This window comes from Nasonia vitripennis, chromosome 2 (assembly GCF_009193385.2).
Source record: "Nasonia vitripennis strain AsymCx chromosome 2, Nvit_psr_1.1, whole genome shotgun sequence".
NCBI lineage: Eukaryota > Metazoa > Arthropoda > Insecta > Hymenoptera > Pteromalidae > Nasonia > Nasonia vitripennis.
The window spans coordinates 7,737,996-7,757,413 of record NC_045758.1 but is presented as its reverse complement, the minus strand read 5'-3'; the positions used below and the strand labels follow the sequence as shown (position 1 = coordinate 7,757,413).

Here is a 19,418-nt window from a genome sequence, read left to right as displayed (position 1 = left end):
GCGCTCTCGCTTTCGTCGTGTGTCTGAAAAGTGGAAAGTACATCCCGCTCGCGCGCATGAAGTGGCTCTTCCAGGTCACCCCATTCGCCGCCGCCGCCGCCGCCGCCGCGGAAATTACACGCGGGGAATTGCGCAATTATCGCGTCGGGGGTATAACGACCAACGCCGCAAACCTTAAATGGCAAACTGAGCCGCGCGAGGGTCGCGCCGCGTACTTTCCACCCTTTTTGCGACGCGGCCGTGAGTCTACTGTGCAGCGACGACCAATGTTGCTCGACAGCTTTTTTTCTATTCTCTGGTTTCGCAAATATATGCGTGTGTTGACTTTTGCAATTCACACCGCCGGCGGAAGTTCCAACCGACGACGAGAAGGTCTCGCGAAAGCGACAGTCGCCGATGTACGGAATCGTAGGCTCTGGAGGTGCGAACGAGCTTTTTTGACCTTAGCATTGAAGCAGCTCACCGTATGCCACAAAACCATCTCATAATTACTCGAAGGACCCAATCAGTTCCTTAAATCACAAAAACCCTGTACACACCCAGTCTCGTCTTAGCTCTCCCCTGGAACATGTTTTGGTTAACACGAGGCTATCAATATCCAAAGAACCGCAATAACGCGCTTACCGTTCAATCGTACGATCTCTATGCTCCCAGACACGCACAAACGTCGACTCCGGCCGCGCGATCCAATTGGGCGCAATCAGCGGGCATTAGAGCCGCGGCTTTTTTTATTCGAATTGCGATTTCTACGTCAGAGCGTTAATGGACCGGCGGTGGGCCCGACTCTCGTATACGTCATCGTATCGTACGATCCTCCGCTCGTTGGGGGGGCGTCACCAATAGCTATGCGGACGAGAGGATATCGGGAGGGGGAGAACTTCAAGGATCAAAGGAATGCAGCAGCAGCAGCAGTGCGTTGTTTAGAGGCCGTAAAAATTAATTAACTCTGTCTTGTAAATGGGAGATGTAGATTGAGCGCGTTATGTGTATATGCGGTTGTTGTCGTCGTTGTCTGGAGAGATTCTCGTGGTGATGGCTCTATGTCGACGAGCCGTGGGAATGCACCGGATGCTCTTTTTTGTAGAGATGACGAGAATCAAGGAATTCATTTAATTTCGGGAGTTTTATGACTGTCGTGTCGTCGTCAAATTGATTTGTGTTTTTTATTCAATTACAGGGATAAGAAAATTGTTTGGATTCAAAGTTGGACAGGCAGATTCATCATCTTTTTTCTCGCTCTTGACCTGCGAACGCAAAACAAGAAGATACCTCAGCATCTTCGTGTACCGCGTGACTCAACCGCTGTCGGATGTTCAGAAAGTCCAAGAAAAATGAAGTCATCGTCGGATCGTACGATCCACCCGTTTATATCAGTTGGTTCGAAAATTCCCAGAACACTCGTGCAACACAAATTGGAAAAAAAGCTAAAACGGTCAAAAAACCGATCTCCTAAAATACATAAACTTTTCGCCTCGTAAAACAGAACAGCAGTCATTAGCAGCAAAGAAAGTCATCAGCGCACGAGCCTCCGTTAGCTCTCCTTCCCGACCATCATCGCAAAAAGCCAAGAACTATATATATGCATATACATAAGACTCGCGGCCGCAAGTGTCCAACATCAGGCCTATACTCTAAAAATAAACGCGACTCGCTCTCCTCGCGTCTGACAATAGATTCGCGCAACATCGCGTGAGATCGGCTGCGAGTGTTTTTATTTCAGACTCCTCGCTTCTGCGCTATCCAGCCTTGCAGAGGTGTATATCTAACGGTTTTTCTCTACCGATACGATACGGCTTTGCATTCCATCCGATTTCCGCCGGCTTGCTTTTACAAGGGCTTTTTAGAGGACCTCCGCCGCAAACGGGTCGAAGCGTCTTGGGTTTCAGACTCGGGATTCTTTTCTATGCGTCTTCATTTATTTTTTTATTCTTCGCATCGATCGCGTTGTTTTTTCGAAAGAGTTCGGTTTCCACTCGCGACGAGAGCTTTGTACATGCGACGAGGTAGAAAAATCACTTTTGAGAGTCGCCGACGATTCTCTAGACATCGGGTTTGTTTGAGGAAACGAGCGTTAAACGAGCTTTGAGTGATAGGACGGTTTGTTCTCTCGCGGGCCTTTCGAGCCCTTCACTATACTGTTGCGCGGCTGTTTTGTTCGGATCGTGTCGTTGTTGCTCGTCGAACAGGAGACCTCTCTCTCTCTCTCTCTCTCTCTCTCTCTCTTCATAGAATATATTATACACTGGCCTAATTGGCATAGAAGGAAATTATTGTTGATCTAGCAATTATACGCTAATCGACGAATTGCAAAGCTAGTTTTTACTCGAAAATGTGTTTACAGCTCAGAAGCAAACTTCTTCCTCGCTCCTCTAAATGGTATTCATTACATAGCGATACTGCGCAGCCAATCTTTGATTTACAATAGACGCAAGCGCGGTGAATGACTTTCCCCGAAAAAAGCTCACCGACCGAGCGCGCGATGAGTGTAAATTTAAACAAACTCCTCCCGAGATATAACCCGTGTCTATCTCTATTTTCTCTGCCTCTGGCGAGCCAAGAAAGCGCGATGTACACTCGCTCTTCCGCATCACACGCAAACTCAAATAGCCGTCTCTCATGTATAATGTGCATTCCCTCAACCGATGCCAGCGGAGAACATCGTATACGCCAGTTACACCAGCTCGATTTTTCAGGATTCATCGTCAAACAATGTTTCCACGCACTTGTCGACTCGAGAGCATAAGTGGGCCGATGATTTCGGGCGGTACACTCGGGAGCCTCGAGTGGGACGTTCCACGCTCTGGTCGCAGGGGTTCGCTCTCGGACCGGACCTGTACTTCGAGCCAGTCGGAGATCTCAAGATAAGCGGCACCGCGCGCGTGTGATACACGTCCCCGAAATAATATTTCCGAGGAAAAAGACGCGTTGGAATCTCACTTTGTTGCTTGAAAATTCGTCGATCTTGAGAAGAGTGAGAGAAAGAGGAAGAAGAGAGAGAGAGAGAGAGAGAGAGAGAGAGAGAGAGAGAGAGAGAGAGAGAGAGAGAGAGAGTAACAGCGATCGGAGCGAAAAACTCGAAAAGCAGCGCGAAACAGTGTCTGAGGGGGAGTATGCGGGCAGAGCGTAAGAAGGCGAGTAAAAGCAAGAGCCGAGAGTGAATGAGAGTCGAGGGGGAGAAGAAGCGGGAAAAGAGCGCGAAGAAAAAAAGGGAGAGAAGGAGCGGCGCACAATTGAGTGTGTCGGCGGAGGACCTGTATGGGAGAGAGTCAGCGTAAAAAAGAGCATAGAGCACAATGCCTCTTCTAGCTCGCCGCCAGCGCCATTCTTCCTGTACTGCACTAGTAGTCCTACAATTAATTTCGACGAGGCGCAGCGCACCGAGCGAGGGAGCGACTGTGTCGAGTTTGATCAGCTTTATGGGGATTTGCCGGTTCTTCGCTAAGTGTATACGACGAACGATCGCCGATAAATATATACCTGCATTCATCGTAAATTCGGTCATTGTCGCATCCGCAGAAGTCCTCGCTTGACCCGAAATAGAAAAAAGAATTTTTCGAGCAGCCGAGAGAAAGAAACTCTCGACTCTCGGCGTGTATATAAAGTCGCTCGCTTCTCTCAACTCTTTCACCGCTCGCTCGTTCGCTTCTTTTTTTTCGCTGCTCTCTTGTCCCTCTCTCCTCCTTATGCGCGCGCTCGCTCGGGAATCCTGGGCCGAGAGAGCGCCTATAATCGACATCACGCCACTTTTCGCTTCGGTTCGCGCGCGTCCACGTGCGCCAATCAGCGAGTCGCGCCAGAGAGAGAGAGCCGAGAAACGCGACCTTAAAGTCCCTCTTCGACGCTGTGCTGCACACGCGTGCGCGCAGGTATATATGACGCGCGTGGCTTACTTGCATTACACGCACTGGGAGGGGCGATTTTTCGTTCTTTTTTCCGTTCGCCTCATCGTATACGATATATGGATTATACAATTTCTGCAGGAAACCTGTGTTGCCGATTTTTTACCGATTTCGAGGAGGTTCGACGAGCTTTCACTCCTCATCCGAGATGTCTCGAGGGTGTGCATAGGAACGATGATCTATATACATACCTGTGCGTCCTCGAACTATACCAACATCCGTCACCCGAATCGAAGCATGACGCGCTTAGGAGCCTCTCGAGTAAATTTTTACCTGTAAATCCGGTCTTATATAACCGATCTTGCGCGCCGGCTAACGGGTGAATCTTTATCTCGAGGCGTGATCGTGTACTACCCGCGCGAAATCGAGATAAAACCGATCGAGTAAAAAAATCGACCTTTGGCGGGTCGCTAGTCGCGCGATCGCTGCATACTCTCTTCCGGGGCTCGAATCCAATGCAGAAACTCGGTCTCTTGTAGCCCGCATAATTCATCGCAGCCCTAAGAGCAGTCGCGGGTCGGAGTAGCTTGTGGTGAGGATCCGGGATTTCGAGCTTCGATGAAGATCTCGTTCAATGATTCAGAGTCGAGCGTATCAACAGGGAGCGATCGTCATCAAAGTTTGAGTTATCGCGCTGCACCGACACGCGAAACTCAAAGAAGTGGGACACACACACACACACACACACACACACACTCGACTTGCCTACGTCAGCTCTGATTGCTCCACACATTCTCCTGCTGTTACTGACCAGACTTAACGCAGACGGCTCTATTTTAAACTAGACGCAGCCGCTGATTAGCTCACAAATGAGTCTATTAAGCCTAGTCTTCGTATAAAACACGCGCGACGAAAGTAGCTCACAGGAAACACTTATGGGAATTTCTGCGCCGCGATAGCTTCTAAATTCACGTTCAGCCATCGCCGCTGCCGTGTAGCGAACGACGTGCAATTAGTCTGCGACTCCATTTCGACCGCCTCGGCGTGTATACTAAAGCAGGAAAGAAAAAATGAATACACGCACCGGATTTTCCGCCGTTTATTTCTGTATACGAGCTCATAGCTATACTCCCCTGAGTTTATTATTAGAGGATGTACAGGCGTATCCGACTGTCTTTCGTTGCTCCGTTTGCGGATGAATCGGTCAGCGAGAGCCGATGAATGGAGCCTGTGTGTATGTGCGCTGAGCTTGCGCGATGACGCCGAAAGCTCTCGTACGATGTATAAAGCGAGGAAAAAGACACGTCGTCGAGTTACGTGTGTGCAAATATAGAGCCGTCATCGGCGCCGGAGGTTCTTCAAAGCGAAACTGTTTCGGGGATACACGGCGCCGTTGCCTCCGTATTGACCTGTTATTCGCGTTGCAGCTGTTTATTATAGAAAGTCGAGGAGATCAGGTGATATCGTGCGACTCGGGTCTCTTTTGTAACTTTGTATTATTGTAACCGGCAGGATTTTAACCGCACGTGGCTTCGGTTGTGTATGCATGAGTTGCGAGTCGTGTGCGCACTTTGCGCTATGCTCTTACGATTTTTACGAGGCGCCGCAAACCGTCATCGGTAATTTAAAAACATCACGCGACTCGACTGTTTACGTTATGGTAGAACCTTACCATATATAATACACTCGTATACGAGAATACGTAAAATTATATTTCAATTACAAATCAATAACCATCACGAGAGAGCCACAAGCTCCTCTCCACACAACAATGCATCTAATCACGACAGTATATTATAATCTTATTTAAAAATCACGCGCGCGTGCAGTTCGGAGCATTAGCATACATTCGATTCCCTACTCTCAGCCGCGGCGGCTCGTTACGCCGAAACGGTTTCGCGTGCCGGCTCTCTCCACTGTCGATGAATAATCAATCAATTTGCACATTCATTTCCCACGTCAGCCGCTGTCTCTCTACTCCCTCGCGCGATATCGGCTACAGAATCGCGTCTCATCATTCCCACGGATTCCTTCTCGAAAGATCCCCCGATGCATATTATATATTATGCATCTCCAGGGCTGATGTTGCAGAGCCAATGCAATTGACGATGAACCGCCGGAGAGGATATAATTCCGTATGTATAGGAGACGTATATGGTGTGATTTTGGACGGCCAACCGGATTTCGAGTTTAATTTACAAGCCTGCGAGGAAAGTCATTTGGTGCACGAACGCGCGCGCGCGCGAGAGAGAGAGAGAGAGAAGGTGCGTGTATTGTGTGCTTTTACCGGGAATAATCTCGATTTTTTTTGTTCGCTTTTTCAAGGCCAGAGCCGTACGTTGCAAGATCGATTATTCGCAATTACCGAGTATCCTGCGAAAGTACGTTTCGTAATGTTTTACACGCCGACTTCCAAAAACAAAACTACTGTATACAATACACTCGGCACGTCGATGTCACGCCATTCATGTTTTTTTATACACCCTATACTCACCTTCCCGTTTTCCTTACTCATCGCGAGCTCGTACGATGTCTGTCGCGGTGACACTCGATCGCGTAACGATTATTGCAATAAAAGTGTCGCCTCATATCGACTTTGATAATCCGACGATCGTCACGACGCAGAGAAGCTCCGCGTGCATACACTGCGTAATAAAACTTATCTGCGGGCTGTAAAAACCGTAATCTCCCACGTGTATCGGCACATACACGCGCGCGTTTTGCGTCGACGACGATGTGACAGCGAAAATTCAATCGAACCCCAACCGAGCGATCGTAGCTACCCTCTATCGTAAATTCGCATTATCGGTAGCACAGTACAACTTCGAGGGTCTGTCGCTCTCGCTTGTATATATATATATATATATATATATGTATATATATATATATATATATATATATATATATATATATATATATATATATATATATATATATATATATATATATATATATATATATATATATATATATATATATATATATATATATATATATATATATATATATATATATATATATATATATATATATATATATATATATATATATATGTATATAGAGTGACAAGTCACGCGTGAGCGGCGGCGGCGAGAGATCGTACGATTGTCGCTCGACGTATCCTGCGTAACGCGTGCGCGAATGAGAGAGTTGGCCGGGAGAGCTGCATAGCTAGCTCGGATGCCAGGGCGCCTTGAACCCGCCTCGAGCTGCGCGATGCTGCGTTTCTGAAGTCGATCGCGCCGGCAGCCGAGCGCGCGGGAATGCGAGAAAGTTCGAGAGCTGCGACGCGTGTGTATTGCGAGCTGATGCTTGATGAATTGTCTTAAATGACGGGAGTGATTTTTGCTCTGTGTGGATCGATTCGTTCGTTTTACCGGTTATAAGCGGCTAAGATCGTTATGCGATCGGCGAGAGTATAGGAATGGTAGTGGATGATTCTTTTCAATAATGGCAATAGCCTTATAGCCGCTTTAGACACTAATTGTCGGGCGGGATGGACGATTGCTCATTTGCGTGAGCTGCTACCGATCGAGACAAGTGAAAATAGATCGGTATTATTAAACTAGTCGGTGTAGCTTGAAAAAAGTCACCGCTCGGGCTCACCGCAGGTGCATGCGAGTCAGAGCTGCAGAGTTTACGTATTAGGTAATATCGCCTGATAACCAATGCGTGTCTCTCTCGCTACATAGTATATATACCGGTATATAGCATTATCGCGAACGGTTTTACCGTGATTCACAGTCGTGCCATTTTTATTGCCTGCCGCTTACAAATAATTCCGTTATCGTCGATAAGTACGCGAGTCGTACGATTCTCCATAAAAATTCCGCATTGTCTACGTCTGCAGATGTCGCACGTTCCATTTTATCACTGTGTATGCATAGGTATGTCACGAGCATTTTTTCATCAATCAAATTACGGTTACGTTTCGTTAAGAAAAAAAAAAAATAAATAATTCCGACTACGAATCAGCACTATTCGGGCGTATAATGATTTTCCCGAATTCGCGAAGGGCACCGGCAAAACAACGGGAAAAGTACACGCGACTCCGTTGTACTTTTCCCGTTACCAGCGAGATTCGTATAAATTTGAATACTCCGCGACAGCGTCAAGTGGTCTCGTGCCATCGCCCCTTACGTCAGCCACAGCTTCGTCGTCACTTCATTTTTTTTTTTTTTTTTTTATTAGCATTCAAGGCGATTTCGTATTCGGATATAATGTGTAGAGAAAATCTCGCGCGGCGAGAACCGGACGCAGCCGGAAACTCTTTTTGCGAGCGACTGCAAGGTGAGGGAGCGCTCATCAACCTGCGCAAGGCTGTGGACAATCGAATGGCTATAAGTATGCGCAGGGCAGGTATTATAGCCGAACGAGAAAAAGTCGCGAGATCGGCTCCGCTCACTTCGTCCGTATGACAACCCTTTCTTCGCTTCAACCTCTTTATTTACGCGCAGCTCCAAAAGGAAAAGCTTCACGATCTCGGCGGCCGGCCTTGAGCGACCGATCAGCCGATATTTTTCCCGGCGTGTCCGACGATCCTAGATCCAGATCGAGACTCTCTCCCGGTAGCTGCGTCACACGCGAGTTACGCGCTATACGGGAGCAGATCATCGCAGAAAAGAGGTAGAGAGAGAGAGAGAGAGAGAGAGAGAGAGAGAGAGAAAGAGTGTCTGGTTTTGCGCTAAAATTGGCGAATCCCCATTGGGTTCCGCGGGCTCGTCTCGGCTCACGCGATCCGCGCGCACGTCGAGAGGGGGCTCGTCCCTGCATCAGCGGCAGCATGTGGATGTACCACTGGGGAGTAGTGGGGGCGAGCGAGCGCGCGCCTCGGCAGCTCTCATAGTCGGGGCCGAAAAACCGAGACGCCAAGTCCGCCGGGCACCAAACGCACCGACGACGCCGTAGCGGTTAGATCGCGCGCTCCGATCTGTCTCTCGCGGCTATATAGACGCTCTCGCGTATACCGGATTGCGAACAAATAGTGTTAGACACGCCAGTTGCCAGTGTCGTATTGTATACGAATTTTTTTTTAACTACGATAATTTGATATAATATCGCGTTCTGAATGGGTGCCAGGAGAGAATCGGTATGGTGGCCCTGGGGTACCGGTACGATTCTGCTGGCAGCTCTGCTGCTGACGGGATCGGGATTCGTCGGAGCTCAGCCCGCCAAAACCGGCGAGCTGCCGGCTTACTCGATGATCAAGTCCCTGCCGGACGGCGAGATTCAGAGGATCGTCAGGTGGAACGGGATCTGCGCCAGGGAGGTCGCCGTCGATTGGGGGTGAGTTATAATTCACGATCGGCGTACCGATCGAGTTTATTTTAGAGGCGTTAGCCTATTATTGGAAATAAATTAGCGTCGTTCGCGTCGATTTAACAGTATCGTAATTGTGCATCATGAATGGAACCTTACCCTGCACCAAACGCACGTGGTTATTCGCGTCGAGTCACACATCGCGCGCTCATTTGGCATTCTAATGTAGAGGCGGCGGCGATCGTCTGCTATGCGGAATAATCGAAGCAAAACGACATCATCAGCTCATTTATAAATAGAAAAGTGACAGAAAGTTTCCGATCCGGTTTTCGAAGCAGTTTCTATTATAAATCGCGCTCGAGCGTTAAAAATTGTCGAAAATAAGAATTTGAAAAATCGGTAAAAATTCACTTACGAGTGAAAGTTTAATCTTCATAACTGTCGCGGTCGTGCATCGTTTTAACGAATCGCGATTTGAAGGTCCGAGAGCCGTGACCTCCGCGGCGATAAATTGATACTCGAGCAGACGCTGCGTCTGCAGAATTTATCAGCCTCGATTGTGCACTATCGTAATCGAGACGAATGGCTCTTCGAGCTTTATTTTATAAATGTAAACGCGTCGCGGATTTTAACGGCCCGTATGTATACCGTCTGCAAAAACTTGTTATTCAACAGATAGCTTTTACAGATTCGATAAACTCTACACAACTTTCGAATATATAAGCAGAATCGTCTCAGAGTTCCAAACTTCTATATTCATCCCTACACGAAACGATTCCCGCGCGTTCGATCCTCAATTCAAACAATCGCACTCCTCGGCCATCAGCAAGTCCAAAGCAAACAGCGCTTAACACCCGTGAAATCCCCGACGCAAACCGTATGTGTCCCCTTCGGCTTATACACCCCGGGCTCGAGTAGTTTTCGCAGTTGCGGGCTGCGCGCGCGAAAAGACTCGTCGCCGGGCGGGTGATCTATCGGCAGGCGCCGACTTGCTTCGCAGCGTGTTTTAAGCCGAAAAGCATCGAGTTAAGTACAAGCGCTGCGGGGGAGGCAGATTAGAGTCCTCGCTCCGGCTCTCTCTCTCTCTCTCTCTCTCTCTCTCTCACGGTTACCGCGGTCGACGAGCGACGCTTTGCACTTTACCGATTAGCTCGATCTCTCTCCACTCTGAGCTTTTTCGAAAGCTCTTTCCGTTTTCGTTTGCCGGTGGAGAAAATCCGATCGGAGCTTTTCTCCGAGCCGGGTTCGCTCGTACTCGCGCTGATGTCAACGAGGCGCTTGTTGTTGTTTGGAAGATCGGTAAACACGGGCCGATTCGTTGTTTACATCGCGTTCGCGTTCGGATGAATTTTCAGCTTTAAAATTAAATAACGAGTATCGCACGCGTGCGCTGAAAAGGCAGAGAGAACAATGATCCGCCACTGCAGTGAAAGGCTATACTATATTATTGCGGACCTCACGCGAAGTTAAAACTCGCTCGGACGCGTCATAATTCGAGACGCTCTCGCGCGATAACTCGACGCGCTTGTTCTCTGTATACACACACATGACACGAGCCGCCGCCGACGAGACATCTCTCGTGTTTTGATAAAACTTGTTGCGTCTTCGTCCTTCGACGAATCGCACTGCGCTGACGTCAAAGCCCCGATGATAAGTCACCGGATAACAGAGCGCGCGTTCTTTCTTTTTTTTTTTTTTTTAAAGAAGACGAAACCCTAATCTCGGCAGCAGTGCAGTAAATAACGAAGCAATTTTCCCGAAATTCACAGAAAAACTTACCTGACTCTCCGGGAGATATGGCTGGAAGGCGGCCGGCTGAAGCTGAACCTGGTTTATCAGGAGCGCATCTTAACCGACTGCACAGAGGAGCTAATTAAGCCCGGCAAAGAGGAAGACGTCTGCGGCTCGGAGCTACAGTGGGCCAGCCATGTTACCGAACAGCAGGTCAAAGTCAAGGTCAGCCTTTACGGAAACGGCACCGATCGAGCCGCCGAGGCGATACCGCTGGAATTCCCTTGGCTGAGGTCCACCCTCGACGAGATGAGACAACGCTGCGCACTCGTGCAAGTTCCTAAATCGTGAGTATTCACATACGATATTTGTATTTCTTTTAGGTATGATTTGCCAAAAAAAAAAAAAAAGAAAAATCTTCAAACGTTAAAGTAATTATTGAAATCTCGAGAGAAAGCTCGAGTGCGTAATTACGGATTAACACACTGACAAATAAATTATGCAAAGATTATAGTCGCGGAAACTTTCTCAACAATCAGCAGAATTATTATTCAATTTGCATGATAATGCGGAAAAGGAATGCGGTGTGGGATACATACATACACTCCTTCGGAAAGTACACAACGGATTTTCCCGCATCGAACGCGCACCGCGTAAACGCAAACAACGAAAAGCCGAGAAGCGTAAAATCAATGCGCGCGCGTTACAGAAAATCGCGTGAAAAGACGCGGAGAAAAGCTTCTCCCCTCGTGCAATGCGCTTGTCGTCGTCCCCCCACGAGTATCGGCTTTCACTCGCGAGAGTAGCAAACCGATGAAAAATCACCTCCCTTATTTCCCCCCCTTGAGCTCTGAAACAGTCAATAGACTCGACGCGAACTAATTCGGCCTTTGTGTGCAGCAGCAGCAGCAGCAGCAGAAGTCGAGTAGCCGCAGTTCCAGCGGTGCAGGACGAGGAGAAAAAGTCATTGGTCCGCTCGAAACGGGGAATCCGCGAACTGGTCATAGCGCCGGGTACCAAGTGGTGCGGGCCCCATAGATTGGCCTACAGCTACAAGGACCTCGGCGCCTTGGACGGACTGGACAGATGCTGCCGTCGCCACGACCATTGTCCCCGAGCCATCGCGCCCTTCTCCGAGAGATACGGACTGTTCAATTACATGCCCTTCACCCTCAGCCACTGCGGCTGCGACGAAAGGTGAGATTGCCCGAGCTATTATTATGTGCTTGTGTGCGAGTGTTTTGCGACTTTTTCTGGCTATCGGTCAGTTGTTTTTTTTTCTTGTGGGGTGAGATTCGAACTAGGGGAGCGGAATAAAAGTACGTTGTCAGCAATAAGGGGACATTGGTATTGCCCAATCGTTCGGCGAACATAATAGTCATCGGATGCAAAAGACGAGTGTTACCGGGAAAAGCTTATCGAAGATTGATTCTTTCTGCACTTTTTAATACCACGTGTGTTTTATCCTTCCGACGAATTCCACTTATCTTAGTAAATGAATTTCGACAATCAAGAGAGTGATAAACTTTATCTCAATGATAAATATCGGAATAGAAGAGTCATCGCTAACATATTATTTCCTGCTTACTTTTCTCGAGTAGCTGACGTGATTCTCACCGGAAGTCGAGCATTTCTTAGAATTGATCAAAAGACAGCGCGTGGACAAATCGGACATTAAAAGAATGTACGATGTATAACTTATATGAATCGCAACCGAATATGTAAATTCGAGCTTCGTGGTGGGCGATGAATAAAGAAATTAAAGTATATATGCACAAAACCTTTGGTATACTTTTGATATGCGGTACACGTCATCGACGAATTTGAATAACAAAAACCTCTCGTCGGGTCTAATTTTTCCACCATACAATAAAAATGACGAGTTCGGGTCGTTATCTCCAGCAAATTAAACATCGAGTCCTCTAGCACCAGCACGCTTGGGTGCATTGAAACAACATTTACGCGGGTTATGTCAATATTATCATAGAGAAGCGCGATCATAATTGTGTATAGCTTAAGCGAATAATGATTCGCACATCTGGTCGCGGCACGTTCTAGCGAAATGGAAAAAAAAGATTATGAATATACAATCGACAGGCGTTAAAACATGTGCAGTGACATGGTTCTTTTTTTATGCATGCCTAAACGCCCGAGATTTATGCGTACGAATGACCCGTAATTGTGTAAGACTTGTTATTGCATAAACGCGATAGACAATGTGTGGGAGAGAAGTGAGAGAAGTTCTATCGAGACTCGAATCTTCTCTTATGCAATAATTTGAATATAAATCGATTTACGGCGCGGAGAAAAAAAGATCAAAATTGCCTTGTTTTGCAGATTCAGAACGTGTCTAAAGATGACGGGAACGTCGTCGGCGAACCTGATCGGCAAGATTTTCTTCAACATGGTCCAGACGAAGTGCTTCGCGCTAAAACCGTCGAAGATCTGCGTGAAACGATCCTGGTGGGGGAAATGCGAGAAGCACGAATACAAGAAGCAGGGATACCTGCGAGACAACATCTCCTACTGAACATCGCAACCAGTCTGATAATGATTGTTCAGTTCGTCGGTGACAATGCAACGGCGATATTCTCAGGGACCCGAGAGAGCGAGAAAAGTTCGCCGACTGTTTTCTCGCGGAGATCTGCATTTTAGGTACTGAAGTTGTGAGGAACTTTTGCCTCGGAAGGACGAACGCGACGCGGAAGAGTCTGGTACTTATTGTTCTTTCTTTACTTTGTTACTATGTAACACCTTCGTAGTCAAGTTTCGTATATACTCGGATCCGAGCGAAAATTTACATCCGTGGTCACGCGTGAATTGCCCATCTGTGGGATAATGTGCGGAGCGTGTAGGTCTTATGCGTATGGCTTGAGTTATGTATGTTTGCTTACATATTAGTTGTTTTCGCGTTGCGATTCTCCGTGATCAGCTGCATTTGATTTATTTATTTTGGTTAGAGTGCGATAACCAATGAAAATTTTGATCGATTTCGGTACCTACGATGCTCCGCAGGAAACTGTATGACCGACGTTAATCGTTAAACTCGTTCATTCGCAAATCGAAAATTATACCATTCAGTCGAATGTACTCATACGAAGGGTATTATGTAACTTTAAGTTAGTCTTAGAATCATAGTTTTATCTCTCTTCAGTTTTGACAATATTTTGTTGAAACTAAAGGAAATTGTAAATATCCTCTAGAGGCTAAGTTCCATGTGTCAAAGTAGTTGTGTCTTTTCATCTTGAATGATGTATAAATTATGTTCATATTATCATTTCAGGTTTTCGAAATTCGAATGCGCGTTATTAAAATTCACTGATGCGTAACCTTTACTGATACTCAATCATTGTTCGTAGTGCCATTGATGACTTAGTAATTTTTTGTATGCTTCATACTATTTTATTTTTAATATACACTTTCTTATGTATTCGCAATGTTTATAAGATTTGTAAAGTAGCTATAAGAATCGCCAGAGCTTTAAACTCACTTTTTCTTTTTCTAAAAAGTGACATATACACTTATTTGTTATGACGCATCATTTGTTTCACACGAATATTTATGATGTCAGCAAATAAAAAGAGCTTCATTGATCATTTTTAAAGTGGATTTTTTATTTTTGAGATTTCAAGGATTTTTTGGGTAATTGAAAAACAAAGATTAATTTTGATGGCATATAAGATGCTTGCAGAATTCTGAGTTTATAATAGTAAGTTTTTTGAATGTCTACAAATCAAATAGTAAGAAGTGGATAATGATTAATATAACGTCTATTATAAATACAATTAGCGTCTGTAAGCAATACTTTTAAATACCTAGTCATATTGAATCTCAATAATAAAAGTAAACCATGACAATATGTAAAGTAGAAATTTTTACTTAAGTAGCTCATAAAAAATATGAAACATTCCAATTAACTCAATATCTTTCAATGAATAATGAATTGTTCAAAACAATTAAATATTTAATTACAATCAGGGTATATTTAGCAAACAATTTAGATGCATTTTATATAAATGTGGTTGAAAAATATGCAAATATATTAGAATTTTTGTAGAAAATATATATTTTTAGATGGCTAGATTAAAACCACAATATCAAGAGTTATTAACATCGCGTATGCATGAATGAAATCAGGATTTATTACGATGTTAACGAGATAATTATCTTTTGACCGAAAAATCTTGAACTATTTATAGAATCCTACAAAGATCGTCATTTAGTACTTAATATTGTAAATATGTAATATATACTTATACTTAATGATATAATAAATATTACAAGTGTGAGAATAGAGCATTTTATCTATACTTATACAATCATATTACTATAAGTCTTGTAAATTAGGGATGCTGAATAAATTGTCTGATTCAGAAATACGATCCATTCTATTCTTATATAATTTTAATTTACATCCTGATATTTGAAAACATAATATAATTAAAGATCTAAATCTGAACGATGATTACTATTGACGACCATGAATAAAGAATACAATCGCAATGATCTTTTAGTTGTTATATATATTATCAAACTTATCAGTTCGATTCATCGCACTAATAAATACTCTTTGATGGTTTCTTATTACAGTTGGATGTTGTAAACGAAGGAGAGGTGTGAACAGTAGATTAGATGAGATAGTGAAGAACTAAACTGTTTTGAAATAAAAATGTTTTACTGGTAGTCAGTAAATGATCAATCTCCGTTAGTACTGTTAAGAAATTTATCAATGTAATTTTAAAATTGATGCCTGGTTCTAGGTAAGTATATTTGGACGTTTTAATTTTCATATCCTCAAGTAATTTTTCACGAAAGATATTCTTCATCAGATAATAAATACTCGATTGAAACGATAAAATGTCAAACCTCCAAATATTTTTCATGGAGCTGATAACGATTGTTTGTGAAAATGTTTGATTTTTATGATCAAAATAGAAAATGTTATGTCATGATAGAAAAAATATAAAGGCTCATTTTCTATTATAAAATTGTTACATGTAAAAAATAGATTCAAGTAATACCAAGCATATAACATCTGTTGATTCTACGCTATTATTCATACACTTTTATAAGCAATAGTAAAAGAATTAATCGAATATACTATATATTAAATATTTTTATCAGTCATTTTCAAAGCTAAGTTTTCAAATCTAACTAGAAACGATTGTATTGTTCAAGTATGTGAATTTCTTACATTCAATTTACTTGCATCTTTGTTATCAGATACATATTATCTACCTCGAAGTATGCGCGATTTAAGTTTTTGCCTCTTCAGTGTTACCTCTTCGTCTGTCATAAGAACGTACTTATCGCCTATCAAACAGCCGGACTAAAAAGCAGTATTAGTAGATGACGATCACAGTCGTAAACGTGCAGGCAAGCGTTCAGTAGCGCTGCTTGAACTAAGAGAAACAGATTTCGGTTAATACTTTTTAACGGTTTTATTTATTAGTACTATACTATGTCAGTATATTTTTTTTTAAATAAAAATCACTTTTGATACAAAAAATAAATAGTAAATTATATATTGTTTTTTAATTATTAGCTTAAAAAAATAACGCTCGCTCACCTGTAATTATTGAAGATTAATGTCACTGTTGAAAGTTCAAAAGGTATTTCATCATGTACGAATACAAAAAGGTTTGAGCTTGTAAGTTTGGACACTATCGATTTTTCAAAATTCAGCATGCTAACCAGTTTGAAGCACTGTTGTAAGTATTTTTTTAGCTCTATTATATATAAAATACCACATTTAAAACACCGATTAATTTACAAAGCTTGTTTTTCAATCTTATCATGATTATAAAATGAGAACAGTACATTTATTATTGAGTTCATCGCATTTTTGTATAAGTAATGATTTTAAAATTAAAATGATTAAATTTTCAATTTAAAGTGTACAATTCTTCATTATTTTGAGATCATGTATAATACTAATGCATTTAACGAATCTTTAGGTGCGCCGATTCCGCAACGATGGATTTTTGCCTTTATGAGCTTCTTAGCTCTTGTAATGGCTTATGGGATGCGAGTCAGTATTTCTATTACTATAACTGAAATGGTAAAGCATATAGAGAAGAACGTTACGATAGACGAGGAAACGTGTCCGAAAGATGAAAGCAGCGCTCCGAAAAATACGACAGGTACAGGTGCAGGCACTTACGATTGGGATGAAGAAACACAGGTAAAACGGAATTTAAAGCAATGTAGAAGCATATCAAAAGTCAATATAAAATCATTTAGCCTTAATTTGGTGCGCCATATTACTTGAGTAAATATAACGTCTCGCGCGTCACGTAATTTCAAGTTACAATACTAAGTGTAAAAATATCAGATTCACAAATATGTTGCAAAAATGATTGATGACAACTGAATTTATACAGTTATTTGAAAAATTTACTATACAACTTTGAAAAAATTCTCTTGTTCTATATTTCAAAATATTGCTCATAACTTATTCGTTTCGCATACGTTTATGTATGAAGGCCTAACCTTGAAAATTACATTTTCTTAGAAAATTAATTTCTTTCACAAATTTTCTGAAAAATTTGCACCATAGGGTGTTTCATAAATTTAATTTATTTTAAGGGTATCATCTTATCTTCATTTTACTGGGGATACGTAATCACTCAATTACCAGGAGCATTGCTCGCCGAAAAGTTTGGCGGCAAGCAAACTCTTGGACTCGGAATGCTTTGCACAGCGATACTTACTATAGCTATTCCATTTGCCGTCACTTGGGGAGAATCGACTGCTCTGATCGTTCTTCGAGTATTGATGGGCTTAGGCGAAGGAGTAACTTTACCGGCCCTAAATGTGATGCTCGCTCAATGGGTACCACCAGATGAGAGATCCAAGACAGGATCCTTTGTATACGTAGGTGCACCTTTGGGTACTGTGTTTGCCACTGCAATTTCCGGTGTGATTTTAAAGTACACCAGCTGGCCAATAGTATTTTATTTCTTCGGCGGTATCGGTATTGTCTGGTACTTTATCTGGCTCGTGACCTGCTACAATACACCTCGTGAACATCCCTTCATCTCGGATAAGGAAGCGACTTTTTTGCATCAAGAGCTCAGCGCAGTAGCTCACGTAAATCCACCACCAGTGCCTTGGAGACATCTATTGAAATCGATGCCCTTGTGGGCTCTGATATCGGTACAAATCGGCCACGACTGGGGCTTCTACACCATCTCCACCGAGCTACCCAAGTATATGAGCAGTGTTCTCCACTATTCGGTGGATCAGAATGGCTACCTCAGCTCGTTGCCGTACATTGGCATGTGGCTGTGCTGTACGTTCATGTCCTGGTTGGCCGATTGGCTCATCTCAAAGGGTCACATGGCAATTACTACTGTTAGAAAAGTTGGCACTACCATTGCATCTGTGGGTCCAGGATTGTTTGTCATCGCTGCATCTTACGTCGGTTGCGACAGGACCTTGGTTGTGGTCATGTTCACACTTGGTGTTACGTTGCTAGGAAGTGGTATTCCCAGTCTCAAGGTGAATGCACTCGATCTCAGTCCGAATTATGCTGGAACCGTGATGGCCATCAGTAATGGAGCAGCGGCTTGTACAGGAATCATCACACCGTATCTAACGGGTGTGCTAACGCCGGACCAAACGCTCAGTCAGTGGCGCGTAGTATTTTGGATCATATTTGTTGTACTCATGGTATCTAATGTATTTTATTTAATATTTGCTAGCGGTAAAGTTGCTGATTGGAACGATCCCATTCTTATGAAACGCAATAAAGCCGAGCAAAAGAGGGCCCAAGAGGCCGCAGCGTTTGAAGCCTCGAGAAAAGCGACAGAAGTGTATTAAGTGTACATATATATATATTTTTTTTATTGACATTCCGTGTGTAAAGTTAGGCTTCCTACTTGTGTTATTGATAGGTGACGATTCTGAAAAGTTTCTTTTTCGGATTCGTATCGAAAATTGCCACTTGCGGATAAATTATTTAATATTTTGTTTAATACTCTTTAGTTATTAATATAGTACACGTATGGTGAATCAATTTTGTACAATCAAATAGTTCTATTTACATGATAATTGTTTAAATTTTTATGAAGTACATGACATGGTTTAATAGAATATTTGGTTAATTGAAAGTCTATATTATGAAATTACTGTTGTAATGTATATGCTTATCAATTAATAAAACGTAATAAAAATGTGTTCTGCGTAATTTTATGCAAATTTGTAATAGTTTTGTATTAACTACGAAAGACATTTGTGAATTGTTGTTTTTGAAAAAAAAGAAAATATTAAAATTCTTTTTCTAACGAACAAACTTGTTTTGAAATAAAGTCAATTATTATTATCTATGGTTAAGTTTTACGCAATGTTATGTATTTTGAAGTTAAGTACATGATTCTAGTTAATACGGCGTATAATAAGTTTTTTATAAAAATATAATTTTGTATGCAAATTTTTAGTAACCCATGTATGTATGTATATTATTAGAATGAAATAGACAAATAAACGTTAGTGTCTCATTTTCTTGTACATTTTTTTAATCTGATCTGCAATAAAAAATTAATCATGGTTATAAGTATGGGTGATGTACACAATTTCGAATTGAAG

General features: G+C 43.1%; 2 protein-coding genes across 8 annotated transcripts; both read left to right on the top strand.

The window, feature by feature from the left end:
- The first annotated feature begins 8,557 nt into the window (after positions 1-8,557).
- Positions 8,558-15,211, top strand: LOC100117899. Of its 3 annotated transcripts, none has more exons than XM_001601968.6 (4): positions 8,558-9,125; positions 10,868-11,176; positions 11,730-12,026; positions 13,167-15,211. In XM_001601968.6, the coding sequence occupies exons 1-4, from the start codon at positions 8,908-8,910 to the stop codon at positions 13,357-13,359; spliced, it is 1,017 nt and encodes a 338-aa protein (XP_001602018.1). In that variant the 5' UTR covers positions 8,558-8,907; the 3' UTR covers positions 13,360-15,211. The 3 variants fall into 3 exon arrangements, with proteins under 3 accessions (XP_001602018.1, XP_016838311.1, XP_016838310.1); XM_016982822.3 differs by having other exon boundaries at positions 8,645-9,125; positions 11,736-12,026; XM_016982821.3 differs by having other exon boundaries at positions 8,645-9,125; positions 11,733-12,026.
- LOC100117935 (putative inorganic phosphate cotransporter) lies at positions 13,371-19,008 on the top strand. Of its 5 annotated transcripts, none has more exons than XM_032596618.1 (6): positions 13,371-13,543; positions 15,420-15,589; positions 16,105-16,250; positions 16,375-16,540; positions 16,787-17,013; positions 17,418-19,008. In XM_032596618.1, the coding sequence occupies exons 4-6, from the start codon at positions 16,516-16,518 to the stop codon at positions 18,651-18,653; spliced, it is 1,488 nt and encodes a 495-aa protein (XP_032452509.1). In that variant the 5' UTR covers positions 13,371-13,543; positions 15,420-15,589; positions 16,105-16,250; positions 16,375-16,515; the 3' UTR covers positions 18,654-19,008. The 5 variants fall into 5 exon arrangements, with proteins under 5 accessions (XP_032452509.1, XP_031778517.1, XP_016838309.1 ...); XM_031922657.2 differs by having other exon boundaries at positions 16,105-16,292; XM_031922658.1 differs by having other exon boundaries at positions 13,407-13,543; positions 16,053-16,250.
- The last annotated feature ends 410 nt before the right edge of the window (positions 19,009-19,418 follow it).